The 20,931-nt window shown below is 42.4% G+C and overlaps 1 protein-coding gene across 3 annotated transcripts in view; it reads right to left on the bottom strand.

The window, feature by feature from the left end:
* Positions 1-20,931, bottom strand: part of c16h11orf49 (chromosome 16 C11orf49 homolog) — a 340,513-nt gene that overhangs the window by 290,258 nt on the left and 29,324 nt on the right. Inside the window, exon 2 of one of the 3 annotated variants that reach the window (XM_043705472.1) lies at positions 1,235-1,357. The exons of 1 other annotated variant lie outside the window; for it this stretch is intronic. In XM_043705472.1, the coding sequence (XP_043561407.1) occupies positions 1,235-1,268 (34 nt within the window). In that variant the 5' untranslated portion in view covers positions 1,269-1,357. The remainder of the gene's footprint in view (positions 1-1,234; positions 1,358-20,931) is intronic. One more of the 3 variants, XM_043705471.1, reaches the window with a different exon arrangement.

Raw genomic sequence — 20,931 nt, 5'->3', positions numbered from 1 at the left:
TTCAGTAAGGCGTTTGACAAGGTTCCCCATGGGAGACTGATTAGCAAGGTTAGATCTCAAGGAATACAGGGAGAACTAGCCATTTGGATACAGAACTGGCTCAAAGGTAGAAGACAGAGAGAGGGTGGTGGTGGGGGGTTGTTTTTCAGACTGGAGGCCTGTGACCAGTGGAGTGCCACAAGGATCAGTGCTGGGTCCTCTGCATTTTGTCATTTACATTAATGATTTGGATGTGAGCATAAGAGGTACAGTTGGTAAGTTTGCAGATGATACCAAAATTGGAGGTGTAGTGGACAGTGAAGAGGGATACCTCAGAATACAATGGGATCTTGATCAGAAGGGCCAATGGGCTGAGAAGTAGCAGATGGACTTTAATTCAGATAAATGCGAGGTGCTGCATTTTGGGAAAGCAAATCTTAGCAGGACTTATACACTTAATGGTAAGGTCCTAGGGAGTGTTGCTGAACAAAGAGACCTTGGAGTGCAGGTTCATAGCTCCTTGAAAGTGGAGTCGCAGGTCGATAGAATAGTGAAGGCGGCATTTGGTATGCTTTCCTTTATTGGTCAGAGTATTGAGTACAGAAATTGGGAGGTCACGTTGCGGCTGTACAGGACATTGGTTAGGCCACTGTTGGAATAGTGCATGTAATTCTGGTCTCCTTCCTATTGGAAAGATGTTGTGAAATTTGAAAGGGTTCAGAAAAGATTTAGAAGGATGTTGCCAGGGTTGGAGGATTTGAGCTATAGGGAGAAAATGAACAGGCTGGGGCTGTTTTCCCTGGAGCGTCGGGAGCTGAGGAATGACCTTATAAAGGTTTACAAAATTATGAGGGACATGGATAGGGTAAACAGACAAAGTCTTTTCCCTGGGGTTGCATAGGGTTAGGGTGAGATGGGAAAGATATAAAAGAGACCTACGGGGCAACCTTTTCACACAGAGGGTGGTACGTGTATCGAATGAGCTGCCAGAGGAAGTGGTGGAGGCTGATACAATTGCAACATTTAAGAGGCATTTGGATGGGTATATGAATAGAAAGGGTTTGAAGGGATATGGGCCAGGTGCTGGAAGGTGGGACTAGATTGTGTTGGGATATCTGGTCAGCATGGATGGGTTGGACCCAAGGGTCTGTTTCCGTGCTGTACATCTCTGTGACTCTATTTCCTTCACATCAAAGGGGAACAAGGTCTGTTTTATGGAAATGACTGACAAGACTTAATCAAAAGCAATTTTCACCTCGCACCGTGAATGCAGAATTGTGATGCTTCATTCCGTTGTTGCATGACTCAAAACAAAATTCATTGAATTAAGCCCTCTACGGTGCGGATGGACTGTATGAATCCACTTCTGTTTTTAATCCTACAGAATAGAACGGAAACAATATCCAGTAAAGGAGGAGCTGTGCTGTTAATGAAAAGACTGCAGATACATTTAGATCAGGTGAAAGTTTAATATCAGCTACAAGTTACATGTACTGGTGCCTTTCAGGTGAAGAATGTCTCAAGCTGTTTAAGCAGAAAACCAACAATTAAGAGAAAATTGAAGAGGAAAATTTTCACATGGAAACACCCATCTTATTTGCAGAAAATGAGCACTACAGCAATAAAAGTCAAGTCATACAGGATATAAAAACCGAAAGAACTGCAGGTGCTGTAAATCAGAAACAAAAACAGAAATTGATGCAAAAATGCAGCAGGTCTGGCAGCATCTGTGGACAGAAATCAGAATTAATGTTTTGGGTCCAGAACCCTTCCTTGGAACTCAGGTGAACTGTGTCGTCATATACTTTCCTGCCCATTTCATGCATTGGATTTGGCCGTGCCAATTTGAGTCAGATTCCTTTCAGGAACCTGATGAACTTGCTAATAAAAGCTTGTCAATTAGGATCTAACACTGGAATCTGATGAAAACTCCCTTTGCAATAGTTGTCATTCTCTTTGACACTTAGAAATCAGATCACAAAAATCAGAAAATGGCATTTCTAGTAATATTTTAAGTATAAAAACAACAGCAAAATATTGCAGATGCTAATCATCTGAAATATAAACAGAAATGCAAATTCTGTGTTATACAACTGAGTTAAAGTACAAAAGGAGGGAAATCTTGCTTCACTTGTACAGGGCTTGGCTTAGACCATACTGGGAATATAAATAGAAATGCTGGAAGGATTTAGCAGGGTCAAGCAGCATCTGCAGAGCACCATGAAAACTGTCTGACCCGGTGAGCATTTCTGGCATTTTCTGTTTACACTAAAAGCATCATGAGCTGTTTTCAGGTAATTTACAAGATGGTTAGGGCTGTTCATGCACTACACTGGAGATTTGAAGATTTTTGGCTGCAGGAACTGACAGTACTTTGTGAAAGGGTGTTTATTTGTCCAAGCTTGTGGAAAGCTAGTTTAGTTCAACAAGAGGCGTTGTTTCACCTAACACTTTGACTAGAAGAGGAGAAAAAGAAACCAGCATGAACATAGGGCATACAAAGAAGGGACAGAGGAAGGCAGTGCATAGAAAATATTCCAGCAGACGAGGGAATGTACCTTGAACTTCTTTATCATGATTGACCAAGACTTCCACAGACCGATACACGGACACACAGAGCACTGGATCAGAGACTAGCAGCTTGAGGGCAATGACTATCTTGTCCAAAACTGTCTAATGGTGCCTCTCTGGAACTGAAGCACAAATAAGCACAATTTTCGCTGTGCTTGATAATACATCTTCAATTACACATTTTTCCTCCTCTTCTACTACTGCCAATGGATCTAGAACTCCATGAAGATTTGGAAAAATGAAACTAAGAAAATGGCAAAAGTTAGAGGCAATTGCATATCATTACCAACCAGTGATTGTTAAGTGAAACACCAGGGTGTGCTCGAGCCTGAACAAAGGGGATAGTTAAATGACAACTAATGTATCTTGACCTAATTGCTGGCTCCCACGTCAGCACTAACAGTCTCTTCCACAATTAAAAGGCAAAAGGTAAAGTCGCCATATTTCTACCAGACCATAGTGGTGCTCTCTCTCTCTAGAAAAAGACAACTGTGGTGGTCACCTCAGGATAGGGGAGAAGCTAAGAAGGAGAATCCTTCAGTTGTTGCGGGAATTGAACCCACACTATTGGCGTCACTCTGACAAAGTCATCCCTTCTCCTGTGCAAGTTGTGGTGTTTCACCTGACAAGTTTAAGGTAGTTAAGCCAACTATAACTCCTCAACTGCTGACCACAAAATGTTCAGCTAGCTCATAGACAAAAGTGGAACCTTCTGATCCCTCTATTGTGCGATTATCCTAGAGTCTGAAAACTTATCAATCTCAGCCTTGAGTGAGCAATTACAACCCTTTGGTGACAGACAACTCTAAAAAAGGTCCACAACCCTCTCAGTGAAGACGTTCCTCATCTCTGTGAACACATTAGCCTGGGACTGTGTCCCCAAGCTCTACACTCCAGCCAAGAGAAACAGCCTCTCAGAATCATAAATGCTTAATTCGTCTAAACTCTAGTAGACATACTCCACTCAACTTCTCAACACAGAACAACCCTCTCAATCCAAGAATAATTTAATGAACTTTTGATGCAACACTTCCAAGGCAAATAAATCCTTCCTTAGATAAGGAGATGAAACTGTGCACAATGTTGCCAGTGTGGTCTCACTTTAACTCTGAACAATTGTAGCAAGATTGCTTTCCCCTCACACTTTAACTTAATTGTACAACACTCGCAGATCAACTGGCAGCTGTCTTCTTGGGACATCTTCAACCTCTCCCTGCCTGTTTCAAGAGGACCAACATCATCCCTGTGCCTAAGGCGGCTCATGCAGCATGTCTCAATGACTGCCGCCCAGTGGCCCTAACTTCGATGGTCATGAAGTGCTTTGAAAGGCTGGTCACGGCATTAATCAACTCCAACCTCCCAACTACTCTTGACCCACTCCAATTTGCCTATCGGACCAACCGATCCATGTAAGATGCCACATCACTTGCCCTTCACTCCTCTCTAGAACATCCTGACACGAAGAACAGCTATGTAAGAATCCTACTTATTGTCTACAGTTCAGCCTTCGACACTTATCTCCTCGAGAGTGATTACTAAACCCCACTCTCTGCAACTGGATCCTCAGTTTCCTGACCCACAGGCCACAACCAGTGAAGATTGGAGACAATATTTCATCCTCACTAATCCTCAACACTGGTGGCCCCCCGGGGTGCATACTCAACCCCCTATTGTACTCATTGTATACCCATGACTGCTTCACCAAATACCAGACTAATGCCATTTACAAGTTCACTGATGACACCACCATAATCAGTCGAATCTCAGATGGTGACAAAACAAAACAGACGGGAGGCGGAAGACTTGGAAAAATGGTGCACTGAGGACAACCTAGCTCTCAATGCCAGCAAAACCAAGGAACTCATTATTGTTTTTAGGCAGGATGTTACTCATGCCCCCCCACACATTAACAGCACAGAGGTGGAACGAATGGAAAGTGTCAAGCTCTTGGAAGTGGTCATCCACAACAAGCCTTCATGTGGATGCACTGGTTACAAAGGCCCAACATCTCTTCTTCCTCAGGCAGCTGAGGAAGTTTGGCATGACGATGAATACCCTTGCCAACTTTTATAGGTGTGCCATCAAAAGCATTCTCTCTGGATGTATCTACAACCGCTACCATCAGGAAGAAACTATAGAAGCCTGAACACACGCACCAACTGGCTTCGAAACAGTTTCTGCTCTACTGTTGTTAGAATACTGAATGGACTCTCAAACTCCTGTAGCCATGTTTTTGTTTTTGCTGCTGTTTACCTATTATTTACATATCTATGCTATTTAACTCTGATCTGCCTATATTGCTCGCAAGACAAAGCTTTCACTGTGCCTCGGTATACGTGACAATAAATTCAATTCAATTCAACTGCATTCCTAATTTGTGAAACCTGCACATGCATTTCCTATGTTTAATTTACAAGGAGATTACAATTTCTCTCTAAACATCAAACACTTTCTCATAACCGAAAATAATTCTAATCTATTGTTCTATCCAATGTGAATATCCTTCCATGCCCTCACTTTATATTTTATCTTCCATCTTACTGCCAATGCACTTGACATGCCTATATTCCTTTTGCAGCCTTTTGGTTTCCTCTTTCAGCTTAAATTCTCATTTAAATTTTGCGCTGTTGGCAAACTTGGATAAATTACGCGTGACCCTTCATCGAAGTAATTAATAGGATTAAAATATCTGAACCTCCAGCAAAAGATCTTTGTGGCACCCTTATTGCTACAGCCTAACACTTCAAAAGGACCCATGCAACCCTTCTCTGCCTTCTGTCTGTTAATCAATCCTCGATCCATGCTGGTATATAGTCTCAACAAACAAGACCTTGACTTGTGTAATAACCTCTTATATGGCACATTGCTGAATATATCTTGGAAATCCAGATGCATTAGATGCACTGATTCCCTTTTACCTACATTGCCAGTTACATCCTCAAAGGCCTAAAAAATATTTGTTGAGCACAATTTCCCTTTCATTAAATTATGTTGCTTCTAATCATATTACACTTAAGTTCCTGCGATAACATCCTTGATAATGGATTCCAGCACTTTCCTGACAACCAATCTCAGGCTAATTAGCCTGTAGCTCTTTACTTTCTCGCTCTCTCTCCCCTTTCTTGAGTAGCAGTATTATATTTGTACCCTTCCAAAACAACTGCCACCATTCTAGAATTTAGGGAATTTGGAAAGATTGCAATGACTAGTTGTCCTACAGCACTTGGGCTGTTCAAGGAGGGAGCTTATCACCACTTTCTCAAGAGCAACTAGGGATAGGCACTAAATACTGGCCGACCCCAGTGATGCCCACACTCCATAGTGAACTTTTCAAAATCAATCTCCTCTGCAACCTAGAATGTAGCTCAACAGGTCAAAGGGTTTAGCAGCTTTTGTTTCCATTAGTTTCTCAAGTAGTTTTTTTGTACTGACACTAATGGGAACCAATGAATTAGGAGAAGGACTACACCACCTAACTCCTCAAGCCTGCTCCATCATTTGACAATATCAAACTGAGCTGACCACAGTCTCAATTCCACTTTCTTGCTGACCTCATAACCCTTAATGTACTTTTTAGTCAAGGAGCTACCTGAGTACACCTTAATATTATTCAATGGCCTGGATTCCACCACGCTCTGAGAAGAGAATGCAAAAGAAAGAAAATCTCATCACCATTTTAATTAGCAGACTATTTATTTTAAAACCGTGCCCCTCACTTCTAGTTTCACCCACGAGGACACATAGTCAGCGCTCATCCTGTCAAGTCCCCACAGGATCTTGTATGTTTCAATCAGTTCACCTCTTCTTGTTCTGAACTCCAATGAATACGATCACAGCAACTATTTATCTTAAGATTCAACAATGAAATCCATCAAACCTTCGGCCTTGTCAGTTTTCAATACCAGTCCTTATTTTCCATCATTAATTCCACAGACTTTTCTCTAGAGGATGTTTACTTACTTTACTTAATCTTTTCATTTTTAAACACAAGCAGTCCCTAGGTTGCAAACACTCTGTTTGCAATTCAGAACACAATTCAGGACAATGGAAAACAGTCATTCATAAGTACAGGAAATGTTCATAGGTCGGATGCTGAAGTGTTAAAACTATGCACAGAATTGTTGATGATTTGAATTTATTATTGTCACATGTACTCAGGTACAGTGAAAAGTATTGCTTTGCATGTTGACCAGACTAACCATACCTTTTGTGAGTACATCAGGGTAATAGATCAGAATGCAGAATATAGTGTTACAGCTACAGAGAAGGTGCAGAGAAAGATCAACTCCAATATGTGAGAGGTCCGTTCATAAATCTGATAACAGCAGAGAAGGAGCTATCCTTAAATCTGTTGATACATGTTTAAAATTGTGTATCTTCTGGCCCAATGGAAGAGGGTAAAAGAGAGTATAACTAGGTGGGAGGGGTCTTTGATGATGTTGGCTGCTGTCCTGATGCAGCGGGAAGCTCAGACAGAGTCAATGGAAGGAAAGCTGATTTGTGTGATGGACTGGGCTGTGTTCACAATTCTATGCAATTTCTTGTGGTCTTGGGCAGAACAGTTGCCATACCAAGCCATGATGCATCCCGATAGGATACTTTCTACAGAGCATCTATAAATATTGGTTCCAGTCATTGTGGACATGCCAAACTTTCTTAACCTCCTGAGGAAGTGTGGGGCATTGGTGTACTTTCTGGACTGTAACATTGATGTAGATTGACCAGGATAGACAGTTGGTGATATTTACTCCGAGGAACTTGAAACTCTCGACCACCTTCACCTCAGCACCATTGATCCAGACATCCATTCTGCTTCCTGAAGTTGATGGCCAGTTGCTTCATTTTGCTGACATTGACAGATTGTTGTCTTTACACCATGCCAGTAAATTGTCTATCTTATTGTCATTTGAGATCCGATCCACTACAGTGGTGTCATCAGTAAATTTGTAAGTGGAGTGAGAGCTGATTTTGGCTACACAGTTGAGAGTGTATAAGGAGTACAGCAAGGGACTGAGTACACAGCCTTGCAGACCACAAGTATTGAGGATTATTGTGGAGGTGGTGCTTTCGCCTATCTTTACTAATTGCAGTCTGCAGGTCAGCAAATTGAGGATCCAGTAACACAAAGGGGAACAGGGTCCTGGGTCTCAGACTTTGGAGCTGAGTTTTGTTGGAATTATGGTGCTGAAGGCAGATCCAAAGACAATAAATAGGAGGTATCCTTGTTATTCAGATGTTCCAGGGATGAGTATAGGGCCAGGGAGATGGCAGCTGCCATGGATATGTACCTATATACATATGTATGAGCATTCCTTAGTCAGATGTTCATAAATTGGCGATCCCCTGTATTTACGAACACTCTTACCATCTGTTTTTATATTTCTAGCTAGCTTCCTCCCCCCCAATCTAATGTCTCACCTTGTTTTTCTTCTTACTCTTCACTAGTTTTTGTATTCTGCCCAATATTCTGCCTTACTAATCTTCCTGAACACAAATTTTTCTTTCCATTTCACACCATCTTTAACTTTATTAGCCATGGACTGCACCCCTCCCCTCGAGGTGCTCGCTCTCTCATTATATTTTTGTTGACTGTCATGTAATATTTTCTTAAATGTCTTCTATGAACCTCTACTGACCTACTCCTTAACTTAACTTCCCAGTTCACTTTAGTGAGTTCTCTCTTCGTATCCTCATAAGAAATCTTATTTTAAGCATAAAACTATTCCTAGACATACCCTCCCTCAAACTGAATATCAAATTCAAATTCTTATGATCAATGCTAACCAGGCTCACCTTTGCCTTGAGACAATTAATTAATCCTACGACCTATAATACTCTAACCTTTGCCCATTACTAGGTCTACAATAACCTGCTCTTTGGTTGGATCGAGAACATGCATGATTTAAGAAACTGTCCTGAAAATAGTTTATATCCTCATCTTTCATGCCACTTCTGCCAATCTGACTCTTCCTATTTAAATATAGCTCAAATCACCAGGCATTATCACCAGCGTTACTCACAAGCCCACAAAACTGCTTCCTGTATGCCTAGTCCTGCAGCACAGTTACTGTTAAGGGCCTGTAAGTGGCTTCTACAATAATCTTATTACCTTTACTATTCATTATCTCCAGCCAAACCTATTCTATGTCTTAATCTTTCGGAGTGCAGAGATTTCTCTTTAATACTTTATATAATAAATGTCTCCAACTTTTCCCCGCTTCCCATCCTTCTGAAATGTCAAGTACCCTTAAATAATCAGGTCCCAGCCTTTGTCGTCTTGCAGCCACGTCTCTGTAATGGCTGTCAGATCATACTTACTTATTTCTATTTAAGCTGTCAATTCATCTGTTTTGTTGAGAATGATACATGCATTCAGACTCAGAGGCTTTAGTTTTGTCTCTTTACAATTTCCATAACCTCTAGGCTTATCTTCTTGCACATTGGTAAATTTGCACACGCTATCCTGTCCACAATTGCTTGATTATCATTTTCCTTACTGCTACCTGCTCTCTTGCCTTATTGTTTCTTTAATTTATCCTATCTTCCCTTACTAGAATCTTTAACCCCACTTTTTAGTTTAAACTCTTCTCCACTTTCCTGGTGAGATAATTCATGAGAACAATCCCAGCATCAAATCAAAGAACATCCATCCATCTCCAGTATTGGTGCCAGGTTCCATGAATTCTAATCCATTTGTTCCGTACCAACCTTTAAGCCACACATTTCACTCTAACTTTATTTAGTATTATACAGAACAGAGGACTGTACACAGAAATAGGTGCTTCAGCCCGCCATGTCTGTGCTGACCATGATGCCTTTCTAAACTAATCCCATCTGTCTGCGGATGCTGGAATCTGAAAACAAAAGAGAAAATGCTGGAAAATCTCAGCAGGTGTGGCAGCATCTGCAAGCTTTTACAAAGGGTCAGTTAGACTCGAAACATCAGCTCCTTTCTCTCCTTACAGATGCTGCTAGACCTGCTGAGATTTTCCAGCATTTTCTCTTTTGGTTATCGAATCTGCTTCTGCCATCTCCCCTGGGTGCACATTCAGGCACCTGCAACCATCTGCATAAAAAAAAACTTGCCTCGCACATCTCCTTTCAACATTACCTCATTGACATTAAACCTATGACCCCTGACATTTCAACCCTGGGAAAGACACCGTGACTATCCACCCTGTCCATGCCTCTCATAGTTTTAGATTAGATTAGATTAGATTAGATTACAGTGTGGAAACAGGCCCTTTGGCCCAACAAGTCCGCACCGACCCGCCGAAGCGAAACCCACCCATACCCCTACATTTACCCCTTACCTAACACTACGGGCAATTTAGCATGGCCAATTCACCTGACCCTGCACATCTTTTGGACTGTGGGAGGAAACCGGAGCACCCGGAGGAAACCCACGCAGACACAGGGAGAACGTGCAAACTCCACACAGTCAGTCGCCTGAGGCGGGAATTGAACCCGGGTCTCAGGCGCTGTGAGGCAGCAGTGCTAACCACTGTGCCACCGTGGTTAGCACTGCTATTTCTATCAGGTCAGCCCTCAGCCTCTGACACTCAAGCAAGTTTGTCCACCATCTCCTTAAGCTAATACACTCTGATCCTGGTAAATCTCCTTTGCACCCTCTCCAAAACCTCAACATCCTTTTTATAGTGTAGTGATCAGAACTACATGCAATACTCTATAACCGAGTCCCTACATTTAGGCCAGGTAAGTTCAGTCGCTACGTCATGAACGGGGATCCGGAGGACGTGGTGGATAGGGTGGTGGAAGGGAAGGCAGTCATTTTTACTGCAGACTGCCCTAGCAGGCCACACAGCCAGACCAAGCCAGTCTCTAGCCTAGGTGAGTGCAGTGTGGCCAGGTGAAACAGGATGCACAGCAGCAAAGACAGAAGGTCTTGCTCCACAAATTTAAGTGTCCCCATCATCTCTCTGCCATCTCACACTTACAGGTTCTCTACTCAGTCTAACTCTGCCACTGCACCCACATCTCACCAAGGCTGATGGATAGATCACAACTCTCACTGTCGACATGCATCATGACCCTTGGCAGCTCTTTTCGTTCCTCATCCACTTAACTACTGACTCTTCCTGTCTTCTGTTCTTCACGATCACTCACTGGGGACACCTCACCACCTCTTCTGCTAATAGAGTACCAGTAACTGCATCTCCATCACACTCAAAACCAACCTTTATCCAGTTGCAGGAAAAATTGGTACAACCCCAGGACTGCAGTCTCCAACACATCTTGGAGTCCTCTCTGTAGGCCTGATACTGGTTGTACTGAAAGGCAGAACTGACTGTGATCCACTCCTTAGTCCCCACACTGCAATGATAAAAATACCAAGAATCTGATAGGGTGACAAACATCTCACTGATTGTCACCAGTCCCCTGGACTGCAACAGGATGAGTCCCTTGACTGATTATGGCAGTTTGCCCTAACTCTGGTCCCTCTTAACCCCAATGTCACTGCTTCCCTTTGACTTTCATTTATGGCCATTCACTTGAAGTATATGCTGTATGTTTGTCATGTAAGCTGCTGTCCAATGCTGTAGGTGTGACATGATATAACTCAGTGCCACACAGAAGCACATCCAGCTCTTTGAATTTTCAGTGTTCCCCACCAACACAGCTGTCTCTCCCTTTGAGCCATGCAAGTCAGGGAGACTGGCAGCCTCTAACTGAGCACTAAAGATCCTGTGAATGACTGTCTGCCTCTCATCCATAAGAAAGCTTGACAGATTGAACATCAATCAGCCAGTTAATGGCTGACCAACAGTGTTCCTGGTAAATCACTAATCTCGGTGTTGAAGTCCCACCTTGGCAGAAGCAGCCAAACAACCAGTGGCTAGTAGTGTCTAGATGTGACATATCATCACTGGAAGCCTATTCTTCAGGTGTTTCAATGGTGAGCAGTTCAGTCACTCGAGTCTCATCGGATAGGCAATAGCACAGCCTTCAGCAGCCAACTCCTCAAATCGCACTCCTGGCCCAAGTTGGCCCCAGACTGGTGTAAATAGATTCTCACTCCCCACCAGCAGTCAGGAAATCAATCACTTTTCTTGACTGGAGACAAGCTGAGGCCTGTTATTGGTCATTAATTGAACTCTTAAGGACCTTAATTGCAGATGAGTCCATAAGGTTTCCAATGGACCTTCTTACCCAATTACTGAAGTATCAGAAGAGGATGAATATGTCTCCACACTGCCCAATTATTTTCCCTTCATCACTTTCCTTGCCTTATCCAAGAAGTGAATATAGTTGCACCCAAGATTTCAATTGGGTTGAAATGCAGCTTGACACACTAACTCCAATGTCTATGATGTTTTCCATTATCATTTCTGTTAAAACTGATGGAAGATTTATATTATTACAATCCAGACCATTTAACATAGCCACATGCAGAATGCCTTCCCATTTCTTATAATAGAAATTGTAACATATTCTACTGTGTCAAACCTTGACCCTGACTAACTGTTAGCTTTTTTCTAGTTTCGAATTACTCAGAAGTGTACTTATACTTTCCTGCAATATTTATTTAAATATACTGAACAGAATGATCAGCCTCTCCCGAATGAGAAATTTGAAAACTGTGAACTGCATAAGCTATGATAACTATCACAAATCTGGTTAATGTGCAGTCAAGAAATATTTACAATCTCATTTCAACAAATATTCTTATTATACTCTTAAATCAAGTGAACAGGATAAATTTGAAAACCTTTGAACATTAGTCCCTGTGGTGTAATTTTGTCTCCTATTATAGGAGAACACTAAATCAGTGAGAGTTTTGTGCTCTTTCTCCGAGAAATAAAATTTAAGCTTACCAAATAAATCTAAACTTCTGTGTTCTTAGCATTAGCTTAAACTTCCTTTCATTCCTTTATTTTGTAGAGCAGTACAACCCTCCCTTGACCCCAGCATCTGTGGCTAGCATAAAACGTGGACACACTGGAAACGGCTTTTAGGAATTTCTGTTTCAGAAAGCAGATGTTAATTCACCATGCAAGGCCATTTGTTAATTGTCATTATTTGGTCCTTTATCACATGAAAAGGCTGGCACTGAAATATAGATCCAATAAATCACTTTGACACAGAGGTCTGCAGTGGCTTAAGAGGGCTACTATCTCATTCTGAAGTAACCGTTTCAATGCAAATTACACGATAAAAATAGCAAATTGCAACATTTCAACACTGGAAAACAGGGCATATATTCAACAGGAAGTAATAATTTAGAAGAAAATATTAATTCTTTAATACAAATTTTATCTGAACTAAGAAGGGATATTATATTAAATTTGTAAAATGATACTCTTTCAAGCTCATAGAAAGAAACGTCGCCATTCAAAAGTGACAAAAAGTAAACTGGAAAGAATAGGTCATTCTTAGAACAACATAATGTGGATTATCAGGATGGAAGGCATCGAAGTACTGCATAACAAATTGAAAAAATGTGTCCTTTACAGTCTGTTTTGAAATTCAATGACTGTATTAAGCCCATTTTTCACCTTTAAAGTTCTTAATGTATTTACATAAAGATCTGATGCACCGTCTACCAACTACTGTGACAATATAAAGGTGGAAGTAGCGTAATATCGGGTCAGCGTCAAGAAATGACTCCTGAAACACAATTTGGAACCTGGGAGATAAGCATTAAGATGAGCTGGGTTTACATCTTCTACCTTTTTGAAGGTTGAAACATTTTGCCATTTTTATTGGTTCACACCAAGCCACGTATCTATCCTCTTTGCTTTATTCCAAACAAAGCCAACATCCTTATAAAAGGTCATTTCATAAAACATCCTGTTGGAGCGAAATTCAGAAAAGGCCAAAAGTGATATTTGATAATACAAATGATGACAACAGAACATCAAAATAGTATGAACAATTACTGCTGTCTGATTGGAAATTACTGCCCCAGAGGGCTGTGCGTTACCAGTTGTTAAATATGTTCAAGGTTAAGATCGCCAGATTACAGAATGCATCTTCTGTGGTGATCTCTCAGGTTTCAGAATGACTTGCTTCCAGTCCAATTCGATGGGTTCTAAGATGACTGATAAGTCTGATATCCAATTTGCAGATTCTGCCACATGCAAGGCAGTTGGTGAAGCGTTGGTTAGCTGGGTTGTTTGGAGGCTTGTGCATTCCCTCTGATGCCTCAATCTTGCCTCTGCATGTTCCTGACATAGTCTTTCCGAACGAGTCTCCTCCAAGCAGCTTAGTGCCTGAGCAATTAAATTATGCTGGGTCCCAACGCTCTCTGTGGAGGGATCCAGGACAAATCATATTCTGGGAAGCCAGCATCCGGGACATGGAACAACAAGCTGAATTTTGGGACAATCCAAGAAATTCCAAGACAGTTGATCATCCCGATGACTCAGAGAGGATATTTGATCCCTTCAGGGATGTCTTAAAAGAAATAACAATTTCTTTTCTATTGTCCTCATGCTGTGACCAAGTTCCAGTAGAGCAGTTGCTTCTAGACTTGGAGCCAAGCATGCAAGCTCATTATATTTCTAAAATAACATGGTTTTTAAATGGCTATTTGGTTAGCATACTAGAGGTATCCCTAAACTCTGAAAGAAGATATGGCCTTGATGTAGTAATAGAGGTGGTGATGAGAGCTTTGAACAAACAAAAATTAAAACAGAATTCAGGACCTACTCTACCTGCTTCTCCAATGAAGGAATCAGTAAGTTCTAAAGTTGAAATGATGACACTGTCTTGAGCAACCAAGGCTGTGAAATTTTCATAAATTAAGTATTTCAAAGTTGCCCATATCAGTTCAGTAGCAGGTTGTAATTATGAAAGAACATTCATTTTCCCATGTTAGTTAAACTTTTGTTTACTAAATCTATAGAATTGTTCTGCTTATTAATCTAGTTTCATTCAATATTCCAACAGGTACATTCTTAAATGTGTCAACTTGTACTACAAATGATATAACATCTACTCTATTTTGATCTGCAACAAAATAAATCAATTTATTTTGAACAAATTAAAATGTAAAATTAAACACTTCAATTTCACTGTAAAATAATTAAAATTGTATAAAAGTTAACATTTTAACTGAAAAATGTGTTTTAAACTAAACTTTGTTAGAATTAGTGCACAATAGTGCAGTCATATAGATCCTAAACTAACAACTTAAAACATTTTGAATTCAAATCCCAGCATAGCTAGTTACAAAAGTAGATCTGGTAATTTGTGAGTGACCAGAACGAAAGCTGCTGGGTTGTCATAAACTGGTTAAAAAATATTTTTTGGGAAAAGAAACCTAACACTCTAATCAGTCCAGCTTATGTCAACCACTAGATACACATAGTAAGATTAACACTTAAGTCATTCAGTTATAGTGTTTTAGAGCTATAGAACCACATATCATGGAAACAGACTCTTAATTCCAACTCAACTATGCCGACTAGACATCCCAATCTGACCTAGTCCCATTTGCCAGCATTTGGCCTTATCTCTCTCAACCCTTCCTATTCATGTACTGATCTAGTTTCCTTTTAAATGTTAACTGCACCCGGCTCTTCCACTTCCTCTCATTCCATATGTGCATTACCCTTTGCGTGAAAACGTTGTCTCTCGGGTCCTTCATAAATATTTCTCCTCTCACCTTAAACCTATCCTCTTTAACTCTGGACTCCCCACCCTTGTAAAAAGATCTTGGCAATTCACCCGATCAATGCCACTCATGATTTTATAAATCTCTATAAGGTCACCACTCAGTCTCCAACACTCCAGGGAAAAATGCCCCAGTGTTTAGATTAGAGTGGTGCTGGAAAAGCACACCAGGTCAGGCAGCATCCGAGGAGCAGGAAAGTCGATGTTTCGGGCAAAAGCCCTTCATCAGGAATGGAGGCAGGGAGCATCAAGGGTGGAGAGATAAGTGGTGGAGAAGGTAGCAAAGAGTACAATGGGTGAATGGGGGTGGGGATGAAGGTGATAGGTCAGAGAGGAGGGTGGAGTGGATAGGTGGGAAGGAAGATTGGCAGGTAGGACAGGTCATGAGGATGGTGCTGAGCTGGAAGGTTGGAACTAGGGTAAGGTGGGGGGAGGGGAAATGAGTAAACTGGTGAAGTCCACATTGATGCCCTGGAGGTGAAGTGTTCCAAAGCAGAAGATGAAGCGTTCTTCCTCCAGGCATCGGGTGGTGAGGGAGCGGAGATGGAGGAGGCCCAGCACCTGCATGTCCTCAGCAGAGTGGGAGGGGGAGTTGAAATGTTGGGCCATGGGGCGGTGCGGTTGATTGATGCAGGTGTCCCGGAGATGTTCCCTAAAGCGCTCTGCAAGGAGGCGTCCAGTCTCCCCAATGTAGAGGAGACCACATCGGGAGCAACGGATACAATAAATGACATTGGTGGATGTGCAGGTAAAACTTTGATGGGGCCTTGGATGGAGGTGAGGGAGGAGGTGTGGGCGCAGGTTTTGCAATTCCTGCGGTGGCAGGGGAGGGTGCCAGGATGGGAAGGTGGGTTATTGGGGGCGTGGACCTGACCAGGTAGTCACGGAGGGAACGGTCTTTGTAGAAAGCGGAAAGGGGTGGGAAGGGAAATATATCTCTGGTGGTGGGGTCCGTTTGGAGGTGGCGGAAATGTCTGCGGATGATGCGGTTTATGCGAAGGTTGGTAGGGTGGAAAGTGAGGATCGTGGGGGGGGGTTTCTATCCTTGTTACGTTGGGAGGGGTGGGGTTCGAGGGCAGAGGTGCGGGATGTGGATGAGATGGGTTGGAGGGCATCTTCAACCACGTGGGACAGGAAATTGCAGTCTCTAAAGAAGGAAAACTGCTCCAGCCTATTCAGCCTCTCTCTATAGCTCAAATCATCCAGTCCTTCTAAATCTTTTCTGCCCCTTCTCAAGTGTAACAACAGCCTTCCTATCGTTATCGGAGCAACTAGCAGAGGACAGTAAATTCACATAAACCACGTTTTTTAAATATTACATTTGTCATGACACATTTCTTTACACATGTGGAACATTAGTCTGTCAATAGATTCACAATAGCAAAGCAATGGAGATGCTAAGTTCCAGTTCTTCAAACACCTGAAAATAACTTTGTGACTTCCAACAGGATCCCTGAGAACTAGATAATTTTGCATTTAATTTTCCCATGTGCTACAAGTAGACCCACAATGCCATTGCAGGGGGAGGAACTCCAGGATTTTGATCCAGTGACACTGAAGGGATAGCTATATATTTTTAAGTCAGGATGGTGAGTGGCATGGAGAGGAACTTGCAAGGGATCTTGTTCCCATGTTTCTGCTGCCCTTGTCCTTCTCAAAGAAATTGATTGGGAGTTTGGAAGCTGCTGCCTCAATATCTTTGGTGAATGTCTGCAGGACGTCTTGTAGAGAGTACACATCGCTAATACATAGCATCAGTGGTGGAGTAAATGAATGTTCGGATGGCAATCAGGCAGACTGGATGACGTCAAGCTTCTTGCGTGCTGTTGGCATTGCACTCATCCAAGCAAGTGGGAAGTATTGCATTACACTTTTGATTTGGGCCTTGTAGATGATGGACAGGCTTTGGAAGTCAGGAGGTAAATCACTCGCCGCAGTTTTCCTAGTCTCTGACCTGCTCTTGTAACCACTGTATTTATGTAGCAGGTCCTGTTTAGTTTTTCGTCTATGGTACCCCTAGGATGTCGATAATGGGGCATTCAGTGCTGTAACATGAGAGTGTGTCAAGAGATGGTGTTTAGGTTGTCATTATCTGGCGTTAATGTGGCATGAATGTTACTTACCAGTAATCAGCCCAAGCCTGGATATTGTCTGGATATGGACTGTTTCAGTATCGAGGAGCCCCAAATGGTTTGAACATTGTGCAATCATCAGCAAACATCTCCACTTCTGACCTTATGATGGAGGGAAGGTCAAGCAAAGTCCAAAACATTCAAGTAGAGAGCAATTAGATTCCGCTCAAAGGAACCAAAATCTATGTTGCAAAAGCCACATTCAATATTGAAATCTCACCCTCAGAAAACTGTGATGTATCAAATGTAGCTATTTTTATCAATTGAGGAAGGCACTTATTTTAGCACTAATGCTCCAAGTTAACTTTCAGCAGAGGATTTCTTGCATAACATCATCATATAGTGTCTCTGATGGAGCCCAAGGAGTGGTAGTTTCATGTCTAGAATTTCCTGACTCATCTCAGAGCCAGCCCCAAGGACCTTCACTCCATGGCATATGGGTGCATTAATGAAAACACAAGTCCAAGTTTGAACAGTCTAGCATATCTGCCAAAATAACTCTACAGAAGCCGGTATCCCATCACCAAGTCAGCCTTTATTTACAATGCTTGACAGTGGTCCTGCTTCCTCAGAGCCAGCTCTCAGAGTGGACTGAATCTCTGGTATTTCTGTTTATATCTGCGAGCCAGGGCCCTCTGAACCATATTAACAGACCCAGTCAGGGAATTCATTTTCTGTGAGGTCAACCTGGCTGACCTTGTTACAATCACTACATCTCTCTCCCTCTCTATGTCTATGGACATGATCTTGTAGCCTCTCCTGGGACATTTTGCACTGGGTCCGGTTCCTCCCACTCAGCCTCAGCCAAGGGCAGCATGTACCTGACCGTAGCCTATCTCTTGCACCTGGAGCATCTTGGAAGAAGTACATCCTCTTCGTCAGGCGGTAAAAGCATCCAGGCTGTAACATCCAGTGTCCATTTCAGACTCTGAGGCTTCTTTGACGCTAGATGGAGGAGTAGTACCCACAAGTTCTGACAGCCTTTCTGGCTGTTCTGAGAAGCCGGTATGTTTTTGCTCCTGCCACGTTCACGAGTTTGCAGTTTTCATGTGGTCCTTATGCTTGTTCAGGACAGCCTCTCTTACCTGAACTTTGTCTGTCATGGCACCTGACCTCGTGTTGACCTCACTTCTAACACACGCAGGGCCATTTCCATGGATTCAGCACACAACTTTGTCCCCTGAAGTAAACCATCTCTCTTGTTTAGAGGAGTATTGTATCTGGCATCAGAGTTCCTGATGCCATTTCACCCATCTCTCGCTCTCTCCTCCCTCCCCCTAGGTCTGAGAAGATCAGATTTAACCTGTTAACTCTAGTGGAGCTATATCTGTGGTTGCACGAGGAGTGGTCTGATAATCAAATAAGAACCAGGACAGTTTGGTAGTGAGTGAAGCTGTAGGTGCTATCGTTAAGCCTACTTTCAAAGTTTGGACTGCTCTTTCCACCAGTCTATTGGGTGATGGGTGGTATAAAGCTGTCCTTATGTGCTGAATGCCATTTGATTTGAGGAAATACTCAAATTCCCTGCTGGTAAATGATGGTCCATTGTTCTGTGACCAGCACTTCCAGGAGCCTGTGTATTGCAGAATGCGCTCGTAGCTTTTCTATCGTCATCCTGTGTTGATGAGTGAAATCTATGCACGTCCAACCACTTTGAGTGGTCCAAAGAACATTGAACCCATGAAAGGGCTGGCATAGTCAACGTGTAACTAAGTCCATTTACATGGCTATTCCCAAGTGTGTGGGGGAGCTGCTGGTAGTAATTTCTATCCTTGTTGGCACTCTGGATACTGCCCCACCTGTGTCTGCAACCAATCCTGGGCACCAGACATACCTCTTACCAACATCTTCATTTTGGTCACCTGGATGACCCTGTTGGAGCTCAGCCAGTAAGTGGCAATGACCTTACTCAGGACAATCATTCTTGCTCCCTATAATAAAATGCCATCCTCTACTGTGATCTGGTCTCACTGGATCCAAAAAGGTTTTATTTCTGGTTGTGATAGCCCTTTTGTTTCCCCATCACCACTAGCTGTTTCAGTTTGGTAATAACTAGATTGTTTTGTGTCCACACTCTGATGTTGTTAGTTGCGACTGGAAGGGTGTCCAGAAAGTTTAAAACCAGAATGGACTCTTCCATGAAGGCACCACCAGTGGTGTATCTGCCAGTGGGAGGCAGCTCAAAGCATCTGCTACTTGGCCTCTCAGACAAGGCTCCAACTTGTAAGTATATGCACTTAGAATGAGAGCCCACCGCTGAACTCAAACTGAAGCTATGGGTGTCACAGCCTTGTCCTCTTTAAGTAGACTGTTACTATTAAAAATTTATGTCTGTGAAGGTATGAGGACTGGAACTTTCTCATACTAAGGACGTCCATTAAACCTTCCTTCTCTATTCGGGTGTGTTTGCGCTTTGCATCAGACAAAGTCCGAGAAGCGTACATTATTGGGTGTTCCTCTCCATTGGGGAATCTGTGAGTCAACACTACCTCAAAACCATACAGGTAAGCAGCATATGTCAGCACAAAATCTCACTTGGGATCATAGTGTGCCAGCATCTTAGACAATGACAGTTGTTTCTTCACTTTCCTAAACGCTACATCTTGGCTACAAAGACCATTTCCAAGGCTGACCCTTTTTCAATAACAGATTTAAGGGTGCCAGGATGGAGGCCAGGTTACATATGAACTTTTCATAATAATTCACCAATATAAGGAAATGCCTTAGCTTCTGTACAGACGAGGGAGCCAGGGCACCTTTGATCACCCTCGCTTTATTTTCTAATGGGCGTAACCTATATTTGTCGACTCAGTTGCCCAAGTTGGTCACTTGGGTGCCTACAATACACATTTTTCTCTTGTAAGGCATGTGCCTGCCTGGAAGAAACGTCTAAGGACTATGACTAAGTCCTCCAGTGCTCCTTATTGGTCTTCCCTATTATTAGCGCATCTAGATAAATGGTGACCTGAGGTAGACCTCATAAAATGATCTCCACCGATCACTGAAATATTGCACAGGCTGAAGATATCCCAAATATCAGTCTCATATATTGGGACAAACTCTTATGGGTATTAATTGTAGCATACTTCCGGGACTCCTCTTAAAACCGCAACTGCAGGTATGCATGGCACATGTCCAGCTTCATCAAGGACACAAGGAAGGGTCACTCAACCTGAAACATCAACTCGGATTCTCTTCACAGATGCTGCCAGACCTGCAGAGCTTTTCCAGCAATTTCTATTTTTGTTCATAAAGGACAGCTCCCCACTGACAGCTTTGCATATAAGTCCTCTATGCCAAGGATGGGGTATTTACCCAGCTGCGAGAAGTGGTTTACCATTTGTTTAAAATTCCTACAAAGGTAAACTGACCCATCAGGCTTCACAATTGGTCCAACTGGTGCTATCCATTCTGCAAACCGTATGGTTTGATGCTTCCTTCGCTTTCCAGTCTCCTGATTTCTTCCTCTACTTTTAAATGTAAGGCAAATTGCACTGGGTGGGTTCAGAATGATGGAACTGCATCCTGGTCAACATGCATGGTGGCATTGGCTCTTTCGGTAGTCCTTAGGCATTTCACAACAACAGTCTTTCACAACAATCGGTTCATA

The sequence above is a fragment of the Chiloscyllium plagiosum genome, chromosome 16 (assembly GCF_004010195.1).
Source record: "Chiloscyllium plagiosum isolate BGI_BamShark_2017 chromosome 16, ASM401019v2, whole genome shotgun sequence".
NCBI classification, from domain to species: domain Eukaryota; kingdom Metazoa; phylum Chordata; class Chondrichthyes; order Orectolobiformes; family Hemiscylliidae; genus Chiloscyllium; species Chiloscyllium plagiosum.
This window is presented reverse-complemented; position numbering and strand designations above follow the sequence as displayed.